General features: G+C 39.9%; 1 protein-coding gene across 2 annotated transcripts in view; it reads left to right on the top strand.

The window, feature by feature from the left end:
- Nucleotides 1-519: 519 nt before the first annotated feature.
- Nucleotides 520-24,952, top strand: part of LOC144014586 (TOX high mobility group box family member 2-like) — a 111,882-nt gene continuing 87,449 nt past the window's right edge. Inside the window, exon 1 of one of the 2 annotated variants that reach the window (XM_077514629.1) lies at nucleotides 520-1,168. In XM_077514629.1, the coding sequence (XP_077370755.1) occupies nucleotides 1,064-1,168 (105 nt within the window). In that variant the 5' untranslated portion in view covers nucleotides 520-1,063. The remainder of the gene's footprint in view (nucleotides 1,169-24,952) is intronic. The other variant, XM_077514627.1, reaches the window with a different exon arrangement.

Genomic DNA, 24,952 nt, shown 5'->3' with positions numbered 1-24,952 from the left:
CGAATATGTTCAAATAAATTTCGCAACATCTTGAAAAATAATTGACTATAATGATGATACAGTAAATGAATGTTGCCTCGACCACTCAATGCTTCAGAAGTTGCTGCACAATTTGGAATTGGATGATGAATGGTTCATGTTTTCTTTTTTTCCTATGGTGGCCTTAGAATGAATTTCGTTGGTTGCATTGTAAATAGCGTCAACCAAAAAAATCGAATGAAGCTGGAAATGTGTTTACAGGGTGCAGCAGGTGAATTTTACTTTTAAAAGGCCATGCAAATACAGTAACTTCCTTTACACGTACAAACACAAAATGTGTTGAAACTTAGTGCACATGAACTCAGTGAGCGAGTGCATCCCCCTGCACTCTGCCTTGGCACAATAACCCGTATGGGAGTCTTTATGGAAAACCAGTATAGAAGCAGCACACGTACACACACGCGTGCGCGCACGTTGTACGCTACATTTGTTCCTAATCGGGAGTGCGCAGTTGCAGAAAGGAGCACACGGTTGCCAAGGCAGCCAACCAATCTCTCCTCCCCTCCCCCTCCCTTTCTTTCTCTTTCCTCTTTCCCGTGTATTATCGGCAGAGGTCGCATGGCAGAGGGAAGTCCGACCACTTCTGTGTACTGGAACCAGTGCGAGAATATTTGCACGTCCATAACAAAGCCAGTGTGAGAGCGCACAGAGGAGGCTGACGTTTGACGGTGGAGTGAAAAACAACAACAAAACAAAACAAAAAAAGAGAGCGAAAAAAGAAATTGTTAACTTGGGAGGTTTGTTTTGCTGTGGAATACCCGGATATACAGTAGTTGTGGCAGCACGTGTGCATCCATGACATTTGTGTTTGGAGTGAGGGACTATTTGTCACGCTGAGGACCACTGCGCACCAGCCCGGCACTGAACAGGGGGAAAAGTGCACCGAGAACTACTTAAATTCGCCGTTTTGTCTTTTTTCTCTTCTTGCTTTGGCGTGTGTGTGAGAGTTTTTTTCGCCGAGACAACAGTGAGTTCGAATCCAAGCTGGAAGTGATTTGATGCGTTCAGGCTCGCTCAACCTGAGATGGACGTGAGATTTTACCCTGCTCCCCCGGCCAATGTGGGTTCATGCTCCCTACCCGCTGATCCAAGTTGCTTGAGCTCGCTGGACTATTACCACTCCAACAAGGTAAAAGAATTGCAATAAGTGATTAACACGTTGTGTGAATGTGTGTTTGTGTTTATACACGCCAACGTCTTGACAACCTGCGACGTTTTTTTTTTGTTTTTTTTAATTGTTATACGCGCGCTTTACTGTCTTCGCCATAGTTTGTTTGTTTTACCACAAACCTTGTTTTTTTTTTTCAACCTGGCATTATAAATACACGTTTAGTGTAACTAACTTTTGCAGTATTTTGTCTTTCTGATATGACATTTCCACGGTGATGTTACGCGCAAATGTGCAATTTATTGTCCCACCCCGGCGTGACAGAGAGGCTGTAAAGAATCCATAGTGGGATCCTTGATTCTTTATAGCTTGCTTGCACGCTTAACCACCAGGATTTAAGACGATAGAATGGGTCTTTGCTAGTAATAATGCACTCTTAATTGCTTTGTAACGCGATACGTACCACATACTGTGACTGGCACGAAGTGCGCACTTGGCATTTGACAGTACACATTTTAATCTAAAACCCACTGAGAAGGGGACTGGCTGTCATGTTGGAACATGGTTGGAGTACCACTGTATGACTACAAGTTCAGCATAGTGCAACAAAACACGGCCAACTACTTTCGAGTCTCCCTGGCCACTCCATTAGGTACACTTTCTTAATGAACCCCATTGCTGCCTCGAAAATGATGCTTTGATTGACAGTGTCATTCCACTACATCACAAAATGTTAGAAATAGCTTTCAATACGCACAACTACAAACTACAACCATATGATACAGTATGTAAAACCGATCATTGTTTTCTTTTCAAAGGCAAAATCACATTCAACTATACAAGTGTCTCGTGAGTTTTTACCGAAGATTTCATGTTTCAAATGTTGCCACTCACCCAGTCAGTCATGCATGCTGATCACTGATGAACTTTCTTTCCTAAAGACGATGTTCCCCTTTTTACAGTGAAGTGAATGATACATGACACTGTTAGGAAATGTGTGACTGACTGTGTGGGCAACGGAAAGTGTAACCGAACGGAACATTCCAGTAATTAGTTGAAACAAGAGAGAGGTGTCGGTGAAGATCAGTTCATATCAATCACATATTTACACCTGTGACTCAAAAACTACTTTTCCACTCAGCCCACACTTCTGCAGGCTTCTAAGTGAAATGAATTAGGATCATCCCAAGAATATGCTTAGTGCATAATCCTGGAGCCAAAGCCTGCGGATGTGGTGACACTACTCGGACAGAATGACTGAAATACCAGAGTAAGGCCGCAAGTGCAGGTGTCATAATACATGTAAACTACGATAGCAATCAATGCCTTTCTTGTCTTCTTAACACAACGAAGCTCAAGGTTGTCACTCATTAAAAGACGACTGTTATTCTTTTTGTTTAAAATGTTGTAGATCAAAACATCATGCCTGACATCTTGATTCTACGCTTTCTTGTCCACTATGGAGCCAGAAATTGCATTTCTATCGTCTCCGCTTTCCCTATTACTGCAATTTCATGGTCTTTTTAAGATTATTTGCGATACTCTTGATAGACAATTAAAGCCATTTGAGCAAAAATGTTTAATGTAAGACAATGGGGTGAGCATGCTGAGATTTAGCATTGAGTCTCTATCTGTCACACACACATATGCATGTGCACAGAGAGCAAGCTTAATTGGTATAACCTAAGCATGTGCTTGCATTTCAGCTTTACAGTGTGTTTATTTGCCAACCTGCAGTGTGCCGGGCGATGCTGCGCGGATGCGACCGCAAGCCCACTTTGAGTAATTAGCAAGTTTATGTGACAGCGAACACGTGTGCCGCCGCCATGCTTTCAGACACCGTCCCACTGCTCATTTTGGCGACGCAGCTGCTTTCATTCATAATCATTCGCATGCATGCTGTTAGTTTGCCGTTGCCACTTTTTAAAAAAAAAAATTTTATCCTCCCCGCCCGCCCGCCTCATTCAGTGAAAGCGTATCCGTTACAGTGTTGATCAGTCAGAAAGTACAACAAAGAGTACTGAGCACGTTTTATGGCCTCAGGGTTTCTTAAATCAACCGTTTGTTTATTAGCTCCAATGTGGATGATTAGTCGAATGATGCAACAGGGGAACACAGACTTCCAAAGCCGAGCAGTTTGAGTTTGGATCAGCACCAATTTGTGACTTCATTGTTGTCACTAAGATTCTTGCAATAGATTCTCACTCAAACTGGACCTACATATATCTGGACTTGCAACAAAATATAATGGCTTGCTATGCCACACCCATCTGCGAATTGATGTGTAAATCATTTAACTAATTTTGTTTTTGTCCATAACCCCACTAGGTAAGAACATTGACAACATTGTGTTTATGATGCTTGGCAATTGGGCGCGAAGAAAAAGCAGCATAAAATGAACTGTGGGGGATACTTCAAGTGCAGGATGAGATGATTCAGAAAGATCCATAAATAACCCTGAAGATTTCTACTTCACTACTTTTCAGTGCCCACTTCATTTTCACTATGCGTTCACGTCTTTTATCTCCGTGGCGCTCTCGCAGCGCCTGGGAGAATTTATACAGAATAATAGCTCCACAGCAGCTTTGAGCAGGGATAATATGAAACTGTGTCATTTGTTAATGCTGTCTGCTGCCTCACGGGCGGCATGCTTACATGTATTACTCATGCGATGCACAAAAAGGCAGTTTTAGAAGGACCAGATACATTTCCCCCCACTTGTACAATTGCAGCTGTGCAGAGGCTATTTGTTTGTCAGGCTCCCTCCGTTTGCTCTGGGAGAAGGGAACACCTTGTCAGCTGCTTTATTTGAATACCTTAATCAAACAGTGGTGACTGCTACAGCCGCTCCAGTCAGGCATTGCCTACAGTACAAGAGTGCAGAGAGAGTGGGCCCAGTGTTTATACACTCAGGCCCCACCCAGCTCATATATCCTCCCAACAACTGATATCTGCCTCGATAGGCCATGACTGAAGAGCTGAAGCTTTGTTGCCTGGTGGTCCTCGCTGCCTCTGATAAGCTGGGGAATGATGCGCTCCATTTGAATGCCTTATCGCGCTCCTGTTTTTTTTTTTTTTATTACCTTACTGCCTTGTATGCATGTGCATACGTGTGTGTCTGTGTGTGCAGTGGTGCAAAGGTTAGTTTCACTTTACATATTCAAACTGTTTCCATCCAGGCTCATAATGCATCAAGTGAATAGATGGGATCATTTGGTACGGTGTACAAGTCAACTTTGTGTCTCTGTAGTGCATAGAACTAGAATGTCAATCAGGTTCAAACTTTCACCAGGGACAAACAGGAACTGTTTTTGTCCATCGTTGTCGTTGTCCACCATTTTGCTAGTTAGTTCTGGTGCATAACGGGGGAGCCACATGGATGATGGTACCCCAACGGCAACCTACCAAGTTTTTGTATTTAAAAAAAAAAGTGCTGGGGGAAACCCTGCATACTAATGCCATTCTTTGGGTTGGACTGTTCCATTCATGATGTCAATTCATGCACCACAGTTAAGATCCACAGCTCAATTGAATAGGTTCTTTATTTGTTTAGGCGTCACTTATCGACAAAGCTGTGACACAATTGCAATGTACTGTTTTCATTGTTCCAGGCTTTAGCCTTCCTGGGTGGAGTTTGCATGTTCTCCCCGTGCCTGCGTGGGTCTTCTCCGGGTATTCCGGTCTCCTCCCACATTCCAAAGACATGCGTGGCAAGTTAACTGGGCGCTCTGAATTGTCCCTAGGTGTGCTTGTGAGTGTGAGTGGTTGTTTGTCTGTGTGCCCTGCGATTGGCTGGCAACCAGTTCAGGGTGTACCCCTGCCTACTGCCCGAAGCCGGCTGGGATGGGCTGCAGCACCCCCGCATCTCTTGTGAGGAATAAGCGGTTAAAAAAATGGGTGGATGTTTTCATTATTCGTGTTGGACAAATGTGAAAAAGTAACTACATGGCTAAAATTTGAAACAAGAAAGATGCTCATTGGGACCAAACTATCCAAATTAGGGTCAGTCCCGAATTTGCCACCTTCAGATGTACCAATCTTATATTTGTACATTGTAGTAACCTACCCCAGTTTTGTCATTTAGACCCTTGAAACTGGAATATTTCTCAGTCGAGTGGAGACCTCCACCAAAGCCTAACGATCCAGTGTTAGCACCGAAAACTTTTGTAGTTTAGATTTTTAAAAATTTGGCAAACTCAAACAAGGCAACTAAGAAACAACAATTAAAATATTGTTTTACAGAGAGGTTCAAATACATCATAAATGTAGAAGGGAAAAAGACCTTTTTTTGAATCTGCAGCATCTTTTCCTTGGCCTGTGCCTTAACACTCCACAAAGATGTGTGGGAATTGCTTGAGCACTTTTGATGTAATCCTGCTCGCAATGAATCAACCCTACAAACTGCAGTTAAAACATAACCTGCTCGGCAGGGGCAAGAAATGAACCGGTAGCAGCCGTCACTCAGGCAGGCTGTTGCATATTCACGTTGCGTGTACACTGTTGTCGCTTTTAGCTAATGACAAATTCTGTGGCATGTGACAGTGAGGCGGAGAGTGAGAATCAAAGGGTGAGTGAGAGTCAAATGGGTTGAAATAATCTGTGGCCCGGTATGTGGACAGTGTCTGCGTGCGTGCGTGTGCATCTGTGTGTGTTTGTGTGCGTGTCATGCTAAGTCAGGGCCATTCAAGCGTTTTGCTGACTCCGGAATCACAATCACAATTGCTTTCATAGCCCTGTGCAGAGGAAGGCTGTGCATACCACTGTGGAAAAGTTGGTGACACAGTGAGTGTTTGGGGGGCAAGCACAAACAGACACTACATTATATTCCCCATACTTTGACACACAGTTTTTTATTTTTTTTATTTTTATTTAAATAGGGGACTCGGACCAAATGAAATATTATCGAAACCATTTCAATAAAACCGGAATTGACTCTGACATAGTCACACAGCCTGTACTTCTTTCTTCGATTAATGTTTCACCTTGGTGACTTTATTTTACTACTGCTAACCTTGTAATGTCACATACTTAGTGATTTCCATCCATTCTGCCGTGGCACATTAGTGTGCTGTGAGTGATCATCCGGGGTGCCACAGGAGATGATCCAATTTTACTTAATTTGTCAGAAAAGGATTATTAAATACAAATAGGGCTGGGCGATATGACTGAAAAGTGTATCATGATATGAGCATTTCACATCAGTCAAAATGGATAATTATTGATATTTTCACCTATTTAAAGGTGCACGAGGCAAGATTAGACTCAAATTTGAGTGTTATAATAACGATATTTTTCACACGCACATGTTTTAAGAATTGTATTATGGACACGAGGCACGACTGTATGGAGGACCAAAACTGCCAAAATTTGAAATAAATAAATGACGAAATAAATAAATAAATGTCTAAAAGTGAAAATGAAAATGAATATAAAAAATATAATTCCAAAATTATATCTAAAAAAAATAAATATGAATGGAAATAAATCCGTTTATATTTCGTCATTTATTTATTTATTTAGACATTTATTTATTTATTTAGACATTTATTTAATTATTTAGTAATTTATTTATTTAGTAATTTATTTATCTATTTAGTTTGTCATTTATTTCGTCATTTATTTATTTATTTATTTATTTATTTTGAATTTTGGCAGTTTTGGGCCGTACAGCCCAAGTCGAAATGTTATTCAAATGAGGGGGCGGTCCTAAGCGTGTTTTGGGTTGGACTCCGCCGTTGTAAACTGCCTGTCATTGGCCGAGTGAGCAGCTCGGCAGTTTGCAACGGTGGAATTCAACCCAAGACACGCTTAGGACCGCCCCCTCATTTAAATAACATCTCCACTTGGCTGTACGGCCCAAAATTCTAAATAAATAAATAAATAAATAAATAAATAAATAAATAATGAAATAAATGACTACATAAATAAATGACTAAATAAATAGATAAATAGTGACTAAATAAATAAATAAATGACAAAAAGTTAAAATAAAAACTGATTTATTTCCATTTATATTTATTTTTTTAAATATAATTTTGGAATTATATTTTTTTATATTCATTTTTATTTTCACTTTTTGTCATTTATTTATTTATTTAGTCATTTATTTATTTCGAATTTTGGCAGTTTTGGTCCTCCATACGACTGTGGCACAATGACTGTTGCCCCTATTTTTCTGGAAAAGGAAAAAATGTTGGAGCGTTCGGGCCGGAATCTTTAACTGTGGCTCTGAGCATGACATGCGCCTGCACGCTATTGTCCCCGTTAGCTCTCGCGATTGTTCACGCAACTTCACGGACAGGACAGCTAATTCAAACTGGATTTAAAGAGACATGCACCCGATACGTCTCAATCCCTTATGGAGACTCCACGGAAGACAAAGAGAAGTAAAAAACTTTCAGACCAGCGTCACGGGAGGACGCGGATAAATACAGGAGCAGCGTTCGTCAGGTGGAGAGAGCTAAGAGCTATCCTGGGGATGAAACGGGACCCACAGCTTGCTGACTTTTTGCTAAAAAGGTAAGACTTCGTAACGAAAATACGATAGGGTCTATTTATGATTAGCAGTGCAGAATAAAACTGCCACACGGTCGCTAACTAATGTCTCCGCACTTGGGCATATATGATATTAGCAACGCACTGCTATCCTCAATGTCATCGGATTCACGGGAATGCACTATTTACGTTTGGACGGAATCTTTTGTCACTCAAAATGACTTTCACATACAAAGTAACTTGAAGATGAATATGTTTCTTACCTCTAGACATTATTAAGCCTATGAAAAAGGCATTGTGCTCCGTGTTTACGTTTGTTCAATTAACTAGGAGCTTTGCTTGTGCCCGAAAAGTCGCGCACGCTCCTGGCCGTGTGCACGTCGCTGGGGTCCATTCCACGTTTCGCCAGAGGGGTCGCAAATGTGCAAAAACTCTGAATCCTACTTCGTGCCCCTTTAAAATGAGAAAACAAAGCAAATAAATTAAAAACAATTCAATTGATTAAAGATCAAATTAGATGCAACACAACAATCCAGAGGAAAAATACCTTTCAAATTATCTGGTAAAAATAAATATATAAATGAACAAACTCACAATATCTCTTTGATACATAAGAGTTGACCAACCATTATAGGACTACTTAGCGGGCTCATTGGTACCAGTGTTTTACTTGCCCGATGCTGAAGGTTGGTGCTGGCTAACACTGGAGATACGCGTCAAATACAAGGAGCTCACCACGTATCCATTCAGACATGTCTAATTGGACTAGTGTGCACAATATAATCTTGTACAAGTACAAGAACTGTACTGAGAATGTTGACCCCAAATGGACAAAAATACCTACATCTCACATGCATGTATTTTAGTAGTATATAGATGACTCTTTATAATGTAAATAAGTAATGCAATAATATTTGGTTGCTATTTCACTTATTTCATCCATGGTCTGAAAGGTCATCCTCAATTTTTTTTGTAGTTTTTAGAGGGTCTCAATCAAAATGTAGTCTTGTTATCGTTGTAAAAGAATAATTTGTGACGTTGCAAATATGTCTTGTCGTGTCATGGTTGCTGATTGGTGGGTACAAGTGCATCCCCTTTTAGCCATAATGAAGCCCAGGCGCGTCTCTCCGCCTGCTGTGCTTACATGAGTCTGCCAGGGCCTTCCCATGGGGCTGTGCAATGGCATCCTTATTCCTACAGCTGAAGAAGAAAGAAGAAATGGTGCCAGCACCTGCTGCAGAATAGTCCCTTGGGTGTTTAGTTAAATGTTGATTATGCTCGTTAATGGCTGCACAGAGTCTGACATAACCATGTGTGACAGTGTTAAAGCTTGAGATTTTCTTTTTTAGAATTCACATACATATGACAGGAAAATATATGGAAATAAAATGTATATATATATATATATATATATATATATATATATATATATATATATATATATATATATATATATATATATATATATATATATATATATATTTTAGTAGCCTACATCCCAAGACTTCTCACTGCAGTAAGTTTTTCTGAGCAGTTCTTTTTAGTATTGTAGTACATCATAAATTGTTTTACTGTGGTAACTATTTCTAAATGTTTACCCTGTCAGTGTAGTTATACAAATTATTGCATTATGTACAGTTTTTAATCTTCCATTATTGACATGGCCTTATATTGAGGACCATGGTATCCAAGTTACCAAACATGGTTCGTTCCTTGCTTTACATTGTTTTTAGTCATAATAGAATATGCATACCAAAATTGTTGTATTGGATGAGAAGAACCTTCAGCATGAAGGTCGCCATTCGTTTCTATACCGCACAAATGTTGGGCATGTATGCATATGAATGGAAGAGGCAGGGATCTGGACAAACATTCTCGGTTGTCTCAGCTTCTTGAGGTATGTCCTGTGCAAACACTGTGGGCCCTGCTATAAGCTCCTTGCCAAGGTTGTAAGGCTCTTTTACTCTCTTGTTTTAATGGAATATCTCTTACAAATATAATCGGCCCCAGTGTTTGCACTGCAGGTTGAAGGGATAGCGCGCACATGGAAGTCGAAGTCTGCTGAAAGGGTGGCCAAGTCCATGTCATCTGTCAAGAATACTTCTTCATTGTGTCTGTCTGACATATTTAGCAGGCTGATATAATTGCCTGGGCAAGGCTGAAATTGTAGCAGAGGCCGCGGGAGCCCACAGAACAACTGAGGGAATCCAACTGTGGCTCTTTTTGGAGAGATAATGATGCGCTCCATGATTGTTTACAAGGGCCGGAGAAGTGTTTGAGAAAGTCTGCTACATGGAAGTTGTAATACCGTGGCGTCAGCTCTTTGCACTGTTATTATATTTGGTTTAAAGCATGGGAGTTGGCTTAAGAGCACAATTATGGAAAGAGAAAGGATCTTGACTGAGGTTGCTGAAAAAGAAGCACAGAGGTCAGAGGGTGGAGAATATCACAGTAAAGTAAGAAAAAAGGCCCTTTTTTTGGTGTTGTTAAACTATTCACTTTCACATGGCCGTGAGCAATGCAGATGAGATAAGTGAAGAAACTGAAGAATGAAAAGTAGCATTTTGCAAATAATGACATAAGGTTAATGTAGACATGCTTTCAGGGACTGTTTTAGGTCTTTTCAAGCTTTAGCAGCCTAACATCTCATTGCGAGGGTTCTTAACAGACAGGAAAGGGTAACTTGAGCTGATCTTTTTATAGTTTTGTTAATAACATAGCAGACAGTTAAAAAAAAAAAAAACTCTTGCCTAAAGCAGCACTGACTGGCACAACCCGCGAGAAACAAGAAAGCATTCTGTATGTCTTGGTATGTAGCATTCTGTTTGACTGTGTGCGTGTGTTGCACGTATGCTTGTGTATGGGATGTGTGCAATTGTAACCCACACCACAATGGTATCAATGCAATGTATTGTGTACGTAGCAGAAAATAAAAGTGACTCTGTTTCTGAGTGCAGTTTGTAAAATGAACCAGCTCTGCAAATGCAATGTAATCAGAGTTGTGCTTGTGCTAATGCTAATGCTAATACTTCAATTATAGATTGGAAACATGCAGCCTAGTGGGAATGGCCGGCCAACAGCACATTTGTTCTATTTCCTATGGAGCTCATATTATTGTGCCCTATGAAATTTGCCTAGCAACGTGGTTTCATTTGACCAGGAAAAAGAATCAGCTGGACCCACATTGATGCACAACAGATAGTAAGAGTTACAACATCATCCTTTTTGGTCAAATGACAGAACTGAGCCATTGAGTTGAGGACAGAGAATAACTGTTCAGATATTTTGATTTTGTATCTATGCTGAAACACTTTTACAATGTTTGACCTGGATCTCCTTCCTCCGTAAAAAAAAATCCAATAAAGTTTCAGGGAATTTTGTTTTCAGGAACTGTTATTTTTAGTCAAGTTAAGCCAAGTAACACACTTAATTTTAGTGTTTCCATCCAACGAATACCAATGCGTTTTGCTAAAGAAGAAGGAGGAAGCTGCATACTTGTAAACGAAGGTGCTGTCTGTGTCATAAGCAGCAACAATGTTTGTGGCACAGCAGTGAAAAGCAAGTGAAACTGAGAGATGGTCATGTTTTATTAAGCCCGATAATACCGCCTAATCTGTGGTTCGGGTTACACAGTGCTTTTGTGGGCAATTAGAGATCATGTCATTTGCCTGGCCTGCTGAAAAAGTGCACTCCACCCTAATCCCCCCTCTCTCCGCCTTTCTCCCTGCACCTCCCTTCTTTCCCCTCACTCGTTCTGTCACTTGCACAAGCTCCTCCTTATGCTTCCTGGTGAGCCGGCTTCCTGTCAACAAAGCATGCGCACGCACGTAAACAAACATAAGTCAGGTAGCTACGCATCAGCGAGAGTATACCCTACAATATGTTTCCCTGCTCAGAATTCTGTCCGTGGTAGTCAACATTGGAGACCATTGTGCTGTGTGGAACTTGTTACATGAATGACTTAAGACCCGCTGGCAAGTGCCCCAGGTTTACTATGACCTAAACATGGGCACTTGTTACAGAGCACACATAGACTTGGACTTTATGTAGACTTGAGCTGAATGCTGAATTTTATTACAAGCCTTAAATGATGTCCATCCTTTTCGCCACATCAAACACATATTAAAAGAATAATCAATATATCCATCCGGGATAACCTTTTGACAGAGGTGGGTAGAGTAGCCAAAAATTGTACTCAAGTAAGAGTAGCGTTACTACAAAATAATATTACTCAAGTAAAAGTAAAAAGTAGTCATAAAAAAATCACTCAAGTACAAGTAAAAAAGTATTTTATGAAAAAAATACTTAAGTACTGAGTAACTGCTTGATCATGAAGTCTGATATATTTTTAAAAACAATGTCATCTGACAAGGGCGAGTGGTCGAGTGGTTAGCACGTCCGCCTCCCAGTTCTCAGGACTCCGGTTCAGGTCCAGGCTCCGGCGCTTCCTGGGTGGAGTTTGGATGCTCTCCCCGTGCCCGCGTGGGTCTTCTCCGGGTACTCCGGTCTCCTCCCACATTCCAAAGACATGCATGGCAGGTTAATTGGGCGCTCCGAATTGTCCCTAGGTGTGCGTGTGAGTGTGGATGGTTGTTCGTCTCTGTGTGCCCTGCGATTGGCTGGTGACCAGTCCAGGGTGTCCCCCGCGTACTGCCCAGAGCCAGCTGAGGTAGGCGCCAGCACCCTCCGCTACCCTTGTGAGGAATAAGCGGTCAAGAAAATGGATGGATGGATGGATGGATGGATGGATGTCATCTGACAGACAAAAACAAAATTATGTACAAATGCTGGCATCTTCAAATCATAAAATAATTTAAAAAAACCCAACTTTTTGAGCTTTAACAACAGTGCAAACAGAAACGTTTTAGCTCAAATTATGGCATAACTCGCTCGCCGCTGCCTCCCAGTCTATCACGCCCATAGGTGGCAGTTTCTTAAAGCGAAAGCACCACAATGTCATCTTTCAGTTGACTCCTTGAGTTCTCATGCCTGCCAGTCTTCAACCAGGGCCGCATTTCCTGGATATAAGCAACGTGTCCGCGGAAATGTTCCCACACAGACAAGCAGAGTGCTTACGTGAAAATATGGTAAATCTATCATGGGTAACGAGTCGACTCTAGTGTAGCCCAAAATAGCGGAGTAAGAGTAGCGTTTCTTCTTTACACATCTACTCAAGTAAAAGTAATAAATATTGTGTGGACTGGTAAAACTACACTTAGTAGTACATTTCAAAAAGTTACTCAAGTAAATGTAACTCGTTACTACCCGCCTCTGCCTTTTGACTAAATTTTCTAAATTAATAATGAGCAAAATCTATTACTCAATCCATCAATAATTACTATATCACTATACACCTGTTTATAATTCCTGCCATATTAAGTGCACAAGAGTTGTCAGCTTCCTAAAACTGATGTCATGTTGTTGTCCTTTGGTCTGCAAACTAGTTAAGAATAAATCAGCAGCATCACTGATGGTTACAGTCAAGTGGGACACACAATTTAACAAATCATTAGTAAACAAAAATCTATTGTTGTCCCAATGATACAGTCAGTGATTTAGTTTGTTTTGTGGCTGTAGTTTGCAGTGGTGTGGCGCAGAATTGCACTGCGCTCTACTGCATTAGTTAACCTTAAATAGTGAATTGATGGGGTCAAAATATAGTGCACTAGACCACAGCAAACTACAAAAATAATTAAACATATTGTTAATTGCTGTTGTTTATTCTGATTGAAATCATGTTGATCTCTTTTTAGCTCGATAATATATTGATTCCCTGCGATTGGCTGGCAACCAGTTCAGGGTGTATCCTGCCTAGTGCCCATAGCCAGCTGGGATAGGCTCCAGCACCCCCCGTGACCCTTGTGAGGAGCAAGCGGTTCAGAAAATGGATGGATGGATGGATGGAATATATTGATTTTAACAACAACATTTTCTTTTATGCCTCTGCTTCAAAATGTAGAAATTATTTTACAAGATTGTGTAATCAAAATTGACAAAATAAACACACCAGTAGGCTGCGTTTCAAAGTGGGACAGTCAGGTAAAACTGCGCCAGGTGATATACGTCAAGTTTGATGGCTTCAGTGCACTTACATTCGGTTGGAAAACCAGCAAACTACATTACACTATTACCAGCTTTATTCATGACATTCGTATCACATCCGCTCACACTGTTCATACTGAAGCACACTAAACTTTATTAACCTCCTCAATTCCGCTATAGCCACTAGATGAGATCTCGTAAATTATTATTCTTTCAAACACAGAGTGGGTAGGACATGTCATATATATTATACTGCTGTCGTATAGGGAACCGACTGGCATATATTGTAAGAGCACTTAGGGTATTTGCATATGATTGTATTAAAATGCAAAGTATTCGTCCATAGATTTGTCTGGTAATTATTGCCCGTGCGGCATTCAAGTGTGATGATGGAAAAATAACATCAAAATGAAATGAAAATACCAAACCTAATCTACATACAGTAGATATGTCTTGACTGATTCTTATTATACTTAATGGCGACATGTATGCCGTGGAGGTAATGTATGGGACATGATTTTGACAAACAAATGGCTACTGATGGATTATTGCTTTTTGTTTGTGGGTGCATGGCTGTTATTGGAAGTAAGCAAGAAAACAACTGGGTAGAAATGCAGCATGCATAATCAACATTGATTGGTTCACTTTTTATACATTCTTACACACAAATCTATTACAATTGTGCACTTTAACATCATACTTTGCATATGCGATAAGCACTCGTGCATTCCTTTAAATGACTTGAAACTCAATTTTCATGAACGGGTAAATAGCACGTATTTCTGTTAATTAACTATCTGACTGTAATGTTCTAGGCAGTATTGTGCTGGAACATTTTCTGCTATTAACTCCCATCGAGTTGAAATCCACACATCTTTTTGGACCAGTGCACGAGGTGCAATGGCTGCATGAGGAAGCTAAGAGAAAAATAATAATCCCAAGTTGCCCAATTAGAGTGGTAAATTTTGAACCCTACAGGACCCTCCCTACACACACGCACGCACGCACACGTGCACACGCACACATGGCGCATATAGCTTCAAGGCATTTCATTTCCTCTCCTACCATGACAACATCACAATATAATAGGACATGGTGTCACGTGACACCAGCAACATAGAACAATGAAATCACTCTCTGTGCGTCTGTCTTGAAGGGCAAACCGGGCAGTCGTTACATAAACTAGAATTGGTTCAAATATTCCCCTAAAATGTCCCTTTCTTGAAAGGAATAGATAAGTTTATTATAGGATTATTTTTGATGGCATACCCTGCTCTCCTTTTGTCAGTGATTGCATACCATCAAGTCTGATAAGACTCAAGTTTTTGAAGACGCTGATTTCATTTAAAATTCATTAAAACTTTATTTAAACTCAAGTGTCAGTGTTAATTCAATGTGGCTACAGATCGCATGCCAACCTGCCATTAGGGATGAGATTCACATCCTTCAAAGTGTCACGGTAATACATATACTGCCCCAGAGCTCTATTCTCAATTCAGACTCACTATTTGACCTTTTGTTAGTTTGACATTCATTATATTATCAGCACTCTTGTCAAAAAGTGAGGGACTGGATGAACATTCTGTCTTCCAAACAGATCAGCAAGTCAAAGAGTTAATAAAAAGCGGCCTCTGATTTTTGCCAAAGTCAGCTGTTGGTAGAACAAAACCATCCTTTCTATCAAAAGTGAGTGTTGTTCTGATAAAACTGCTTCTGTGGGCAGCATCCATGTTTTTAACACTAGGGACAAAAAATATAACACTGTGGTGAAAAAAAGATCATTCAATTTACAAACAAAAATATTTTCTTCTACTTTATGCTTTGTGTCAAGGTGTGATTTATTAAACAATATATTATTGATTGATTGATTATATTATTAAGAAACTGTATGAAAAAGCAGTGTTTCTGGTAAGATTTTTTTCAATAGCGACGCTTGACAGGGGAAGGGTTTGAAAGAGGTCTGACGTTAACGAAGTAATTGGTACACGTACCCCGGAATGCCGCCGAGCATTTATCCGGTGGTCAACAGGGGGATGGTGCTAGTGGTGATATAAAAGAGGCCCGAATGCAAACGTTAAAGAAGTAATTGGTCCTGGAGCCTGGAATGCTGTTTGGCTCAGCGTAAAGGAGTTTTTTTGTTTGTTTGGTTTTTTTTGCTGGCTCAAATGAGCGGCGGCACGGATTTAGGAGCGACGGTGTGCCGCTGCTGAATGAATAGAACAGAAACACTGAAATGGTCATCTTACTACGGTTTGCTCTTATTTTGGTTCTGAATGCCGAGATGGGATTCAGCCGCTGTTCAGTGCAGAAATGTATCTAATCTAGTGAAATACCGTGCCATTGACCACCCCAACATCAGCCTTGTAACCTCTAACAGTAAGCTGTCATGTAGCAGTTTATAAAATGAACTTGAAAATAAACAATATGTAAATGCTTGCTTGCTTGATTTTAGTGTCTTTAATAAATTAAAGCTGAAGAATTTTAAAGTGGCCCTTGCATCTGTAATGGATACCCCTGTTGTAGGGTTTTATGTTGTGTTTTATATGGTATTGTGGCCGGATTTGACCATAATATAAAAACATATTTTTTTGGAGGGACTGTTTGGTTGAACATGTACAGAACGGTGGTAACATCATTTCAAACATTTCCTCTTTCACCTTTGACCCATGTTTGGGTCGCCTCATTTCTTCGTATCGTCGCCGTATGCTGTTCCATGGCACACTTTCCAGATGAGCCTGTAATTAAGTCATTTTGGAGCCTTGAGAAGCACTCTGTAGTGCGCTGAGCTGAGACCAATCTGCCACTAATTGTTTCTAGTTTTAATTTCTAATGGAATTAGGGCCGGAGGGAACGCAGCTTAATGAGATGCACTTACTGTGAATGCGTGCACTCTTTTATCTGTTTACTGTAACTGATTTGGCCCCAGTGGATAGGGAAACAAGAGTGAGTAGAGCAAGATGTTCCATATTGATGTTTTAAACTTGTTTCTGTTTATTCCACACAGCACTCAGAGGATGCCTGCACCTCTCCAAACTGTAAATTTACACACGATGGATGATAAATGCGCCATCAAACGCCTCATTGGTGCCTGTATAGTGACAGTGGATTTGGGTTAAGATTAAATGGAGGAATGGCCTCTCTTACAAATTGTGTGACAATGGGGATCCTTTCCAAAGGCTTTTGGCCTTGGCGTCAAAGTTAGTGCACGGTAAGCGTGGTTGGAGGCTGGAACTGCGAAGGCTGTTTACATAGCCTTGGGAGTGTTTGTGTCTTGATTTAGCGTCCAGACATTTCAACATCCAAATAAATCGCCTTAGACTTGTAAACAGACAAGTAAACCTCGAACAGAAGAGATGCACCAGCTGTGTTTGAATTTTATTTGGCAGTGTTAAGGTTGAACATTTAAAAAAATTGTTTTTCCAGGCTAAACGAGTCAAAGGTCATTATGCACGTTTGTATACAGTGGAAATTTTGAGGAACTTTTTACTTCAAAAGAGGACCAGCCTCAGCAAGGGATGTTAAAAGAAGAGGGACACTTGACATTGAAAGCTTAACGGATTAACAGGAATATACAAATATACAAAGCTGTACAACTGTAGTGGCCTCCTGGTACATCCAGCATGGCCATGTGGCTCACTTATTTGAAGTTATTTTTAAGTTATCAAAGGCTTACATGTGTTTCCTTTAGTAACATTCTTTTTTAATGAGAAAATCACCTTTGCATTGCGTTGTCATTACCGTTTAGACAGTGGTTTATTCTTTTTTTTTTTTTTTTTTTTTCTAAATTAACAGTTGGTCGATTTATTTTATGTAGGTCCAGTCTTATTTCAAATGTTCTGCACTTTCAGTTCCACTGTAGTGAAAATTGTGATGATTTGATTGGGTCTGTTTATGCTTTTATCACATTTGAGTAGTACTACATGGTTCAGTCCTCCTTTAGATCTTTTATGTTAATGACACGCACACACACACCAAGTAAAGTGATTTACAAGCACCAAAAGTATAAAACAAAAATCTGCCTGAAGACAAATGACTGTATGAATCTTTCAAACACTTTAGTGACTTCACTGTAATTTTTCTACCTTATCGCTTCTGAGTGCAGTTTGCTTTTGCGACTGGCTCAAGGCCCTTCCTCTTATTGTTTCAATATGTCAGAGCATTGTTTGAATGAGGTCACCCATTACCGATCTGGCCCCAGGCCAGCTTGACTTCAGCTGATTTAATTGAATCTCCAACATGAGTCAAACTCAAACAAGCAGAGACTGCCTTGCCATGACAGTCTCATTACTCCACATTAAGAACTCATTTCACAATGCATTGTGACTCTGGCCATGACAAATGGTGAAAGGAGATGAAATCAAATAAGTGAGTACATGTTTGCAAGACTTCTCTTGGAATTTGCAAGATGAAAATCCTCAAGTTCTGCTCTATGCACATTATCGAAAAGCCAAAAAGTCAGCCCCCCCTCCACTGTATATAAATGAATGGGAATGCCTTCTGGGTTTAAGCGTTCCCATGTTTGCCATCTACAGTAATGGAATCACAGCCAATGCCATTTTCCCTCTAAAATGGAATTTTTGTCAAAGCGTTCCGAATTCAACCTGCCTTGTCACTCAAGCTCGAGACAGTGGTGAGAGAAGAGAGAATATGTGAATGGAACCTTTCAGCGCACATTTTCACTGTGAGCGCACCAAATAATGACGCCTTTATCACGTCTGCCGCACGACAAACAAAGAGGCCTTTCTTGTCATATACGACAAGATGTAATATCAGGCGCTATAATGGCATACATTATGCATGTAACATTCATAGCATCTCTAACAACATTTCAGCATTGCATCAGCTCCAACCTCGACTAAATATCTCAATTAAGCGTGCATTCTTTGAGAGCCACTGGCAGGTTGGCCAGACCCCACAGGGGAAAAAAAAAAAAAAAAAAAAAAAAAAACGTATGGCGGGCTCAGCGTGCCAGCCCCCCCCCCAACCAACAATAGGGAAGGAAATGTTGAGTCTGTGAGGGCTGCACAGTCGAGATATGGCAGTGTTTGCTTAGGGCTAGGTATCGGGCACAAAAACAAACATGGCTGCCCTTAATGAGCCTGTTTGCCTGCCAAAGGTAAAGACAGCTGTTGTCTCCAGCCACAAAGGAGCAGGCCTCAGTGCCCATAGTAACACCACCCTGTGTACTCAAGACGGAAATTATTAAGTCCTCTTTATGGAAATAATAGTGAGTCATATGTAAATTCTGTACAGTCAGTGTTGCTTTATCGGAAGTAAATAGTGGCACACCAGGAAAGCTAGAGCATACTCTGGTATGTCGTCATCCTTTTTAAATTAAAATTTATCTTCCAATGGCAGCGTTTTTAATTGCGCTCACAGCACAAATTATTCATAATTCATTATAAGGCATCACAACTGAAAGGAAATTGTAATTACAAAAGAGGAAAGTTTGTATGCCATCCTCTGATCATGTTTGTGTAGTGCCGGTGAGTAGCACATTGTTATAGTGGTTAGAACGTCTGCCTCACAAGAGCTGAGAGGTCCCGAGAGGTCCAAATCTCTGCTCAGGCCCTGCTATGTTGAGTTTGCATCTTCTCCCCATCTTCTCTTGCTTTCTCCGGGTACTTCGGCTTCTTCCAACATACCAGACAATCATGTATGTTCGATTCATTGTAAATTGAATACTCTAAATTGTCCATAGGTGTGAATGTGAGTATGGATGTTTGTTTATATGTGCGAGCTTAAACGCTGCAGCTCACCTGCAACCCTAACGAGGGTATTATAGAAAATGGAGAGATTGATCTTTGTGTCTTCACTTGTTGCTAGGTAGATTTCTCAGGACTCATATATAATTACGAAAATGGCATGCTTATATGTTTATTTAGTATATTAACCACTGCTCTATATTAAATAGCAAGTACATATTGGAAAGAAAGAATATCACCCTCTGCAGGATATGTGCAAAATGTACAGCATACCTTTCATCGGGTCTGACTGTGCAATGAATTAAAAGTGATATTGCTTTAGGGGTATGAAATAGTGTGTTTGTTAAGAACTTGGCTTTCTCAGTTTGATAAAGCAGAACACTCGTCATTGAACTGTTTGGAGAGGCCTTACCTACTTTGCTTTTTAGCATCTGTCCTTTGGGAGCGCAATAATCGCTCTAAAAACCTCTTCTCGTAAAAGTGTCTCCTCTTAAGGACACTAATGCACATGGATTTAGGCAAAGTGGTGGCCACAGTGAGAAAATTAGTATAGTTCTAGCTGCACTTGTCCGACTCAATCCATGCACAGTGCGAGCTGCGCTCCACACTAATTCTAACCAAAAGTAGCAGTGAGGCAGAGATACGTTTGTCACAAGAGAAGCTTGTTCGAAAGCACACACATTAAATGTCCGACCGTCAACGACATCAGTGTGGCCTCTATTGAAACGACACCAGAATTCCCCCCACCACTTTCCTGACTTCGTTTACAGTACATGCTGAGCTATTGAATGAGCACATTTGACTATGGTTGCTCTAGTTTCTAATAGAGAGGTAGCTGACATCATCATATTCACATTGTAGCAATGAGCCAAATGTCCAAATGCAAACATAAGAAAACGAATAAGTTTCATTAGTGTGACTCTGAAATGATTTGAGGAAGAGGTCATTCAGCGTTGGTGAAAAATTGTCATACTTGTAGAACAATCCACACAAGCACAGGTCGAGCCCAAACTCCACCATGATGGCCTTCGAAGAGATTCAAACCCAGAATCTCTGGATTGTGAAGCAGTCATGCTAAACACTGCCATATTCTAGAGAGCCATCTGCAGTGCATACACTTCCACAGTCTAATGAGAGCCAGTAGCTATATTTTATATCAAAGGTTTGCCTAATGCTCTGTTATTACTAATGTCAGGACTAGGGGTGTGAATTGCCTAGTACCTGACGATTCGATTCGTATCACGATTCACAGGTCACGATTCGATTCGATACCGATTAATCCCGATACGAATTTATAAGTCGATTGTTGCGATTTTTTTTCATTCAAATTTAGAAAATACTAATCAGTAAGCTTGTAGAGTGTAAGATTTATATGAAAATGTATTATTTATTTATCTGAAATTTCAGTCTTATAGAGGTTGTAATCTGTTTCATGTTTGAACAGCATTAAAATAAAATATTAAGGCTTAATGTTCTGTTCATATAACATTCTTCCATGCTCAAGGTGTGAATCCTAACCCGAAGTCAGACGTTTTGGTGAATATTTTTCCATTAAAAATGGAAGTTTAAAAATCGATTCACACACACACACACACACACACACACACACACACACACACACACACACACCCACACACACACACACACACACACACACACACACACACAAAAAAGGCAATGATGATAAGACGTTGAATCGGTAAGACTACCGAATGAACAATTCTGAGCTCTTAAAAAAAAAGAAAAAAAAAAAAAGAATTTTTTTTTTTTAATCGATTCGAGAATCGCGCGATGTAGTATCGCGATATATCGCCGAATCGATTTTTTTTAACACCCCTAGTCAGGACTATTAATTTATAAATATCTTTATGATTGTGTTTGTACTTTGCAATGGTGTAGGATTGTATTGCATCATGTGAGGTGTGGTCATTCCTTCAAACGAGAGGCAAAAGATTAGAGATATTCTTCAGTTAAGTATGATCAATATCACCACAAGATGTCTCTGAGACGTCTCCATTTCACCCCCACAAATAAATCATTTAACACCATTTCATCATTAAGTAGATGTCTTGGCTTTACAATAGGCATACAGTAGGACAACAACCAGTTAAAAATGCACACTGTCCAGGCTCCTACGCGTTTATAAATTAACTGCAAGGAAACAAAGTACAGGACATGCAAACAATATATGTGTGGTTGCTGACCGAGTGGACATTTTTTGGCTAATTTTAGCATTTAATGGGCACATGGTGGACTTTAAATTAGCAACATGATTCAGTTCAGACTGTACTTTTTAACTAATATATTTCACATTTTAAAGGGGAAGTCAACCCCACAAAAAAAATGTTAACAATAACATATTCTATGCGCCCCCACTAGCTTAATTATGGTATTTTTTATTTTTAAATAATGTGTTAGTTAAATATGATTTAACCCCTTCAGTCCCAGAGATGGTTGCAGTGGACATGACATATTCACGACCAATCCATCCATTTTTTCAACCGCTTACTTCTCACAATGGTCGGGGGTGCTGGAGCCTACCCCAGCTGGCTTCGGGCAGTAGGCGGGTGTCTAAACCAATAAAACGCATAATTTGGATGATGTCAACACTTCTGGTTCATGATTCGATCTTACATAACCAATCACAATCACAAGTTGATTTGCATGATGTTCATGCTAAAAGCCATCCATCCATTTTCTTGACCGCTTATTCCTCACAAGGGTTGTAGGGGGTGCTGGAGCCTATCTCAGCTGACTTTGGGCAGTAGGAGGGGTATACCCTGAACTGATTGGCAGCTAATCGCAGGGCACACAGAGACGAACAACCATCCACACACACAAGCACACCTAGGGACAATTCGGAGCAGCCAATTAACCTGCCACAAATGTCTCTGAAATGTGGGAGGAGACCGAAGTACCCAGAGAAGGCAGGCACGGGGAGAACATTCAAACTACACCCAGGAAGACCGGAGCCTGGACTCAAACCCGAGTCCTCAATACTGGGAGGCGGACGTGCTAACCACTACACCCGCCCTGTTAAAAGCCATATTAATGTTAAAAGCCATTACAGTCGTATTATCCTGGCGTCCACTATAACAACTAAAAACATGAGATAACCCCCAAAAAACATTTCCATGTTGTTCTTATGTGTGAAAAGAGTCAAAATCATAAAAATTTTAATACATTTTTCCCAGCTGAAAAAATGCAGGTCTGAAGGGGCTACACAGCAAAATCCAGCATTTTTTTTTTTTTTTTTAATCAATATTGGCCATTTTGTCACATGCTGTAGAGTGAAAATGACATCACTGTGCTTCAGGTCTCAGATAACAACCAATCACAGCACAGCTTCAGAAAACAGGTGAGCTGTGATTGGTCGTTGCCTGAGCCCTCGCCAACTGTGATGTCATCTTTAGTCAACAACAAGTGACAAAATGGCCACCCGCTGAGATGGATAAAAAGGGCTGGATTTTGCTGCATAACTCATATTCCACGAATGTAATATTAATCAGAATGTTATGTTTAGACTGTTGAGTTCACATGTAACATACGATTGTCAAGAAATGTTTAAGATTGACTTCCCCTTTAAAGGGATACTTTACTTATTTAGCCATTTTTGGCTGTCAAACATAAATATTTTGCCTATCATAAATTTGATATTTTCATTATTCTTCATGTACAATTAGTACATTTTAAAAAGACATTTTGCAACTTGCTGTCAACTGAAAATGACATCACAAGGGCTCAGGTAACCAATCACAGCTCAGCTTGTGAATGTCACATGACCAAACCTAGAAAACAGGTGATCTGTGATTGGTTACCTGAGCCCCTGTGATGTCATTTTCAGTCGACAGCAAGTTGCAAAATGTGTTTTTAAAGGTACTAATTGTATGTGAAAAATAATGAAAGTATCAAATTAATTATAGACAAAATATTAACTTTTTATTGCTATAGTGGGCTAAATAAGTGAAGTATCCCTTTAAGATCTTTGTACATCCAAACTAAAAATGCAATTATGTTTCATGAAAACAAATGTTTTGGCAGCAAGTACAGTCATTACTTTCCGACTTCAGTCAGCAACACATTCCCAGAGAATAAGAAGCTACCAAACCTTTTTCAGTCAATACAAACCCAACAATTTGAACCGCAAACTGCAGCAACAAAAAGTCAACACTCACTTTATTTTCCTATTCTCTTTTGTGGGTTAAATGGCAATTGCACTAATATTTGACTGTTTGCTGCCAGAGTAAAAATAAGAAAGCAAAAAAAAAAAAAGAGTCCAATGTGATTACAAATGATGACTTTGATATGATAATGTAACCTCGTATTGTTTTTGGGCCCTTTGGCGGCTGCGGTTCATTATCAAATTTTTATCGGCTCTTATCTCGTTTACTTGTATGTTGGATGGGCCACTGCACTGCACTGCGCTGTGGTCTCTGCTTCTTGCATTTTAAGATGGCAAACTTGGTACATGCTTAAGGTGAAGAGTGCATCAGTCAGAGATTATAATTGAATAGCTTGTGCGGGTTGTTGATTGAGAATAAAAAGCCAATTATCATAATAGGATATGGGACATAATGACAGAATTAAATGAGTGTGACAGACACACAATAGGCCTGCTCTGTCATCGCCTTAGCCCAGCTCGCCTATTAGAATTAATCTGGTTTGATTAAAAATGCAAATGGCTCAGTCGCTAACAGAGTTTACATGTTTTTATAACATTCCGCTGATTTAATTACATGAAAAAATGAATTAGAGAGATGTGCGACTGAGGCTTTCCTTTATTCATGTATTTGTTTTTTGACATCACCCTCCAGACATTGCAACAGAGAAATACAGATTCTCTCATGGCCACGGGAGAAGGTAATGAGATTAGTGCTTCTCTCTTTTCTTCACAAGCTGATTGTTTGGTTCATCGAACCAAAACGAACTGTTACATTGTTACCACACAAGGTGTTTTATCAAGGTCTTAGTACTACCTACTCTTATTGTCTGGGCTGAGAGCTTTGCAAAAAGACAAATCCCTTGCATAATATAACAATACATAACATAATAATAATAATAATAATAATAATAATGGCTCTGATTTCTGAATTCCATAAATGATGCCAGTTTTACTTTATGCAACTGACACCATTATGAAACAGTCTATCCGGGTCACGTGGGTGTTAGGTAACTTCCCAACTGTATAAACATGCATTTAAAGTGACTGTAGAGCTTTACTGACTGTCAGCTGATTTCTCTGTTGTATGTTGGCACTTCAGGCAATGGTCATTTCAAGAAATGATGTTATACACGGACATGTACGTTTATCATCGACTTCATTAACAAGCTCAGCATTATTGATGTCAATTTGTTGTATATTTCACAAAACAAACGTTTTATTTTGAAACTTTATTTATATTATAAATTACTGTGGAGAGATCATCTTTTTTATCTGGCAATATTTGCATTCGTTCTAATGTCATCAATAACAAAAAAATAATAGTAATACCTGCACTAGAGGAATAAAGAGAAACTTTATGGTTGAACTTCTCCTAACATTAATAGCATCCTTGACATGGGC

The sequence above is a fragment of the Festucalex cinctus genome, chromosome 2 (genome assembly GCF_051991245.1).
Source record: "Festucalex cinctus isolate MCC-2025b chromosome 2, RoL_Fcin_1.0, whole genome shotgun sequence".
NCBI classification, from domain to species: Eukaryota; Metazoa; Chordata; class Actinopteri; order Syngnathiformes; family Syngnathidae; genus Festucalex; species Festucalex cinctus.
Note: the sequence above shows the minus strand (reverse complement) of the source record. Positions and strands in the feature narration are given on the sequence as shown.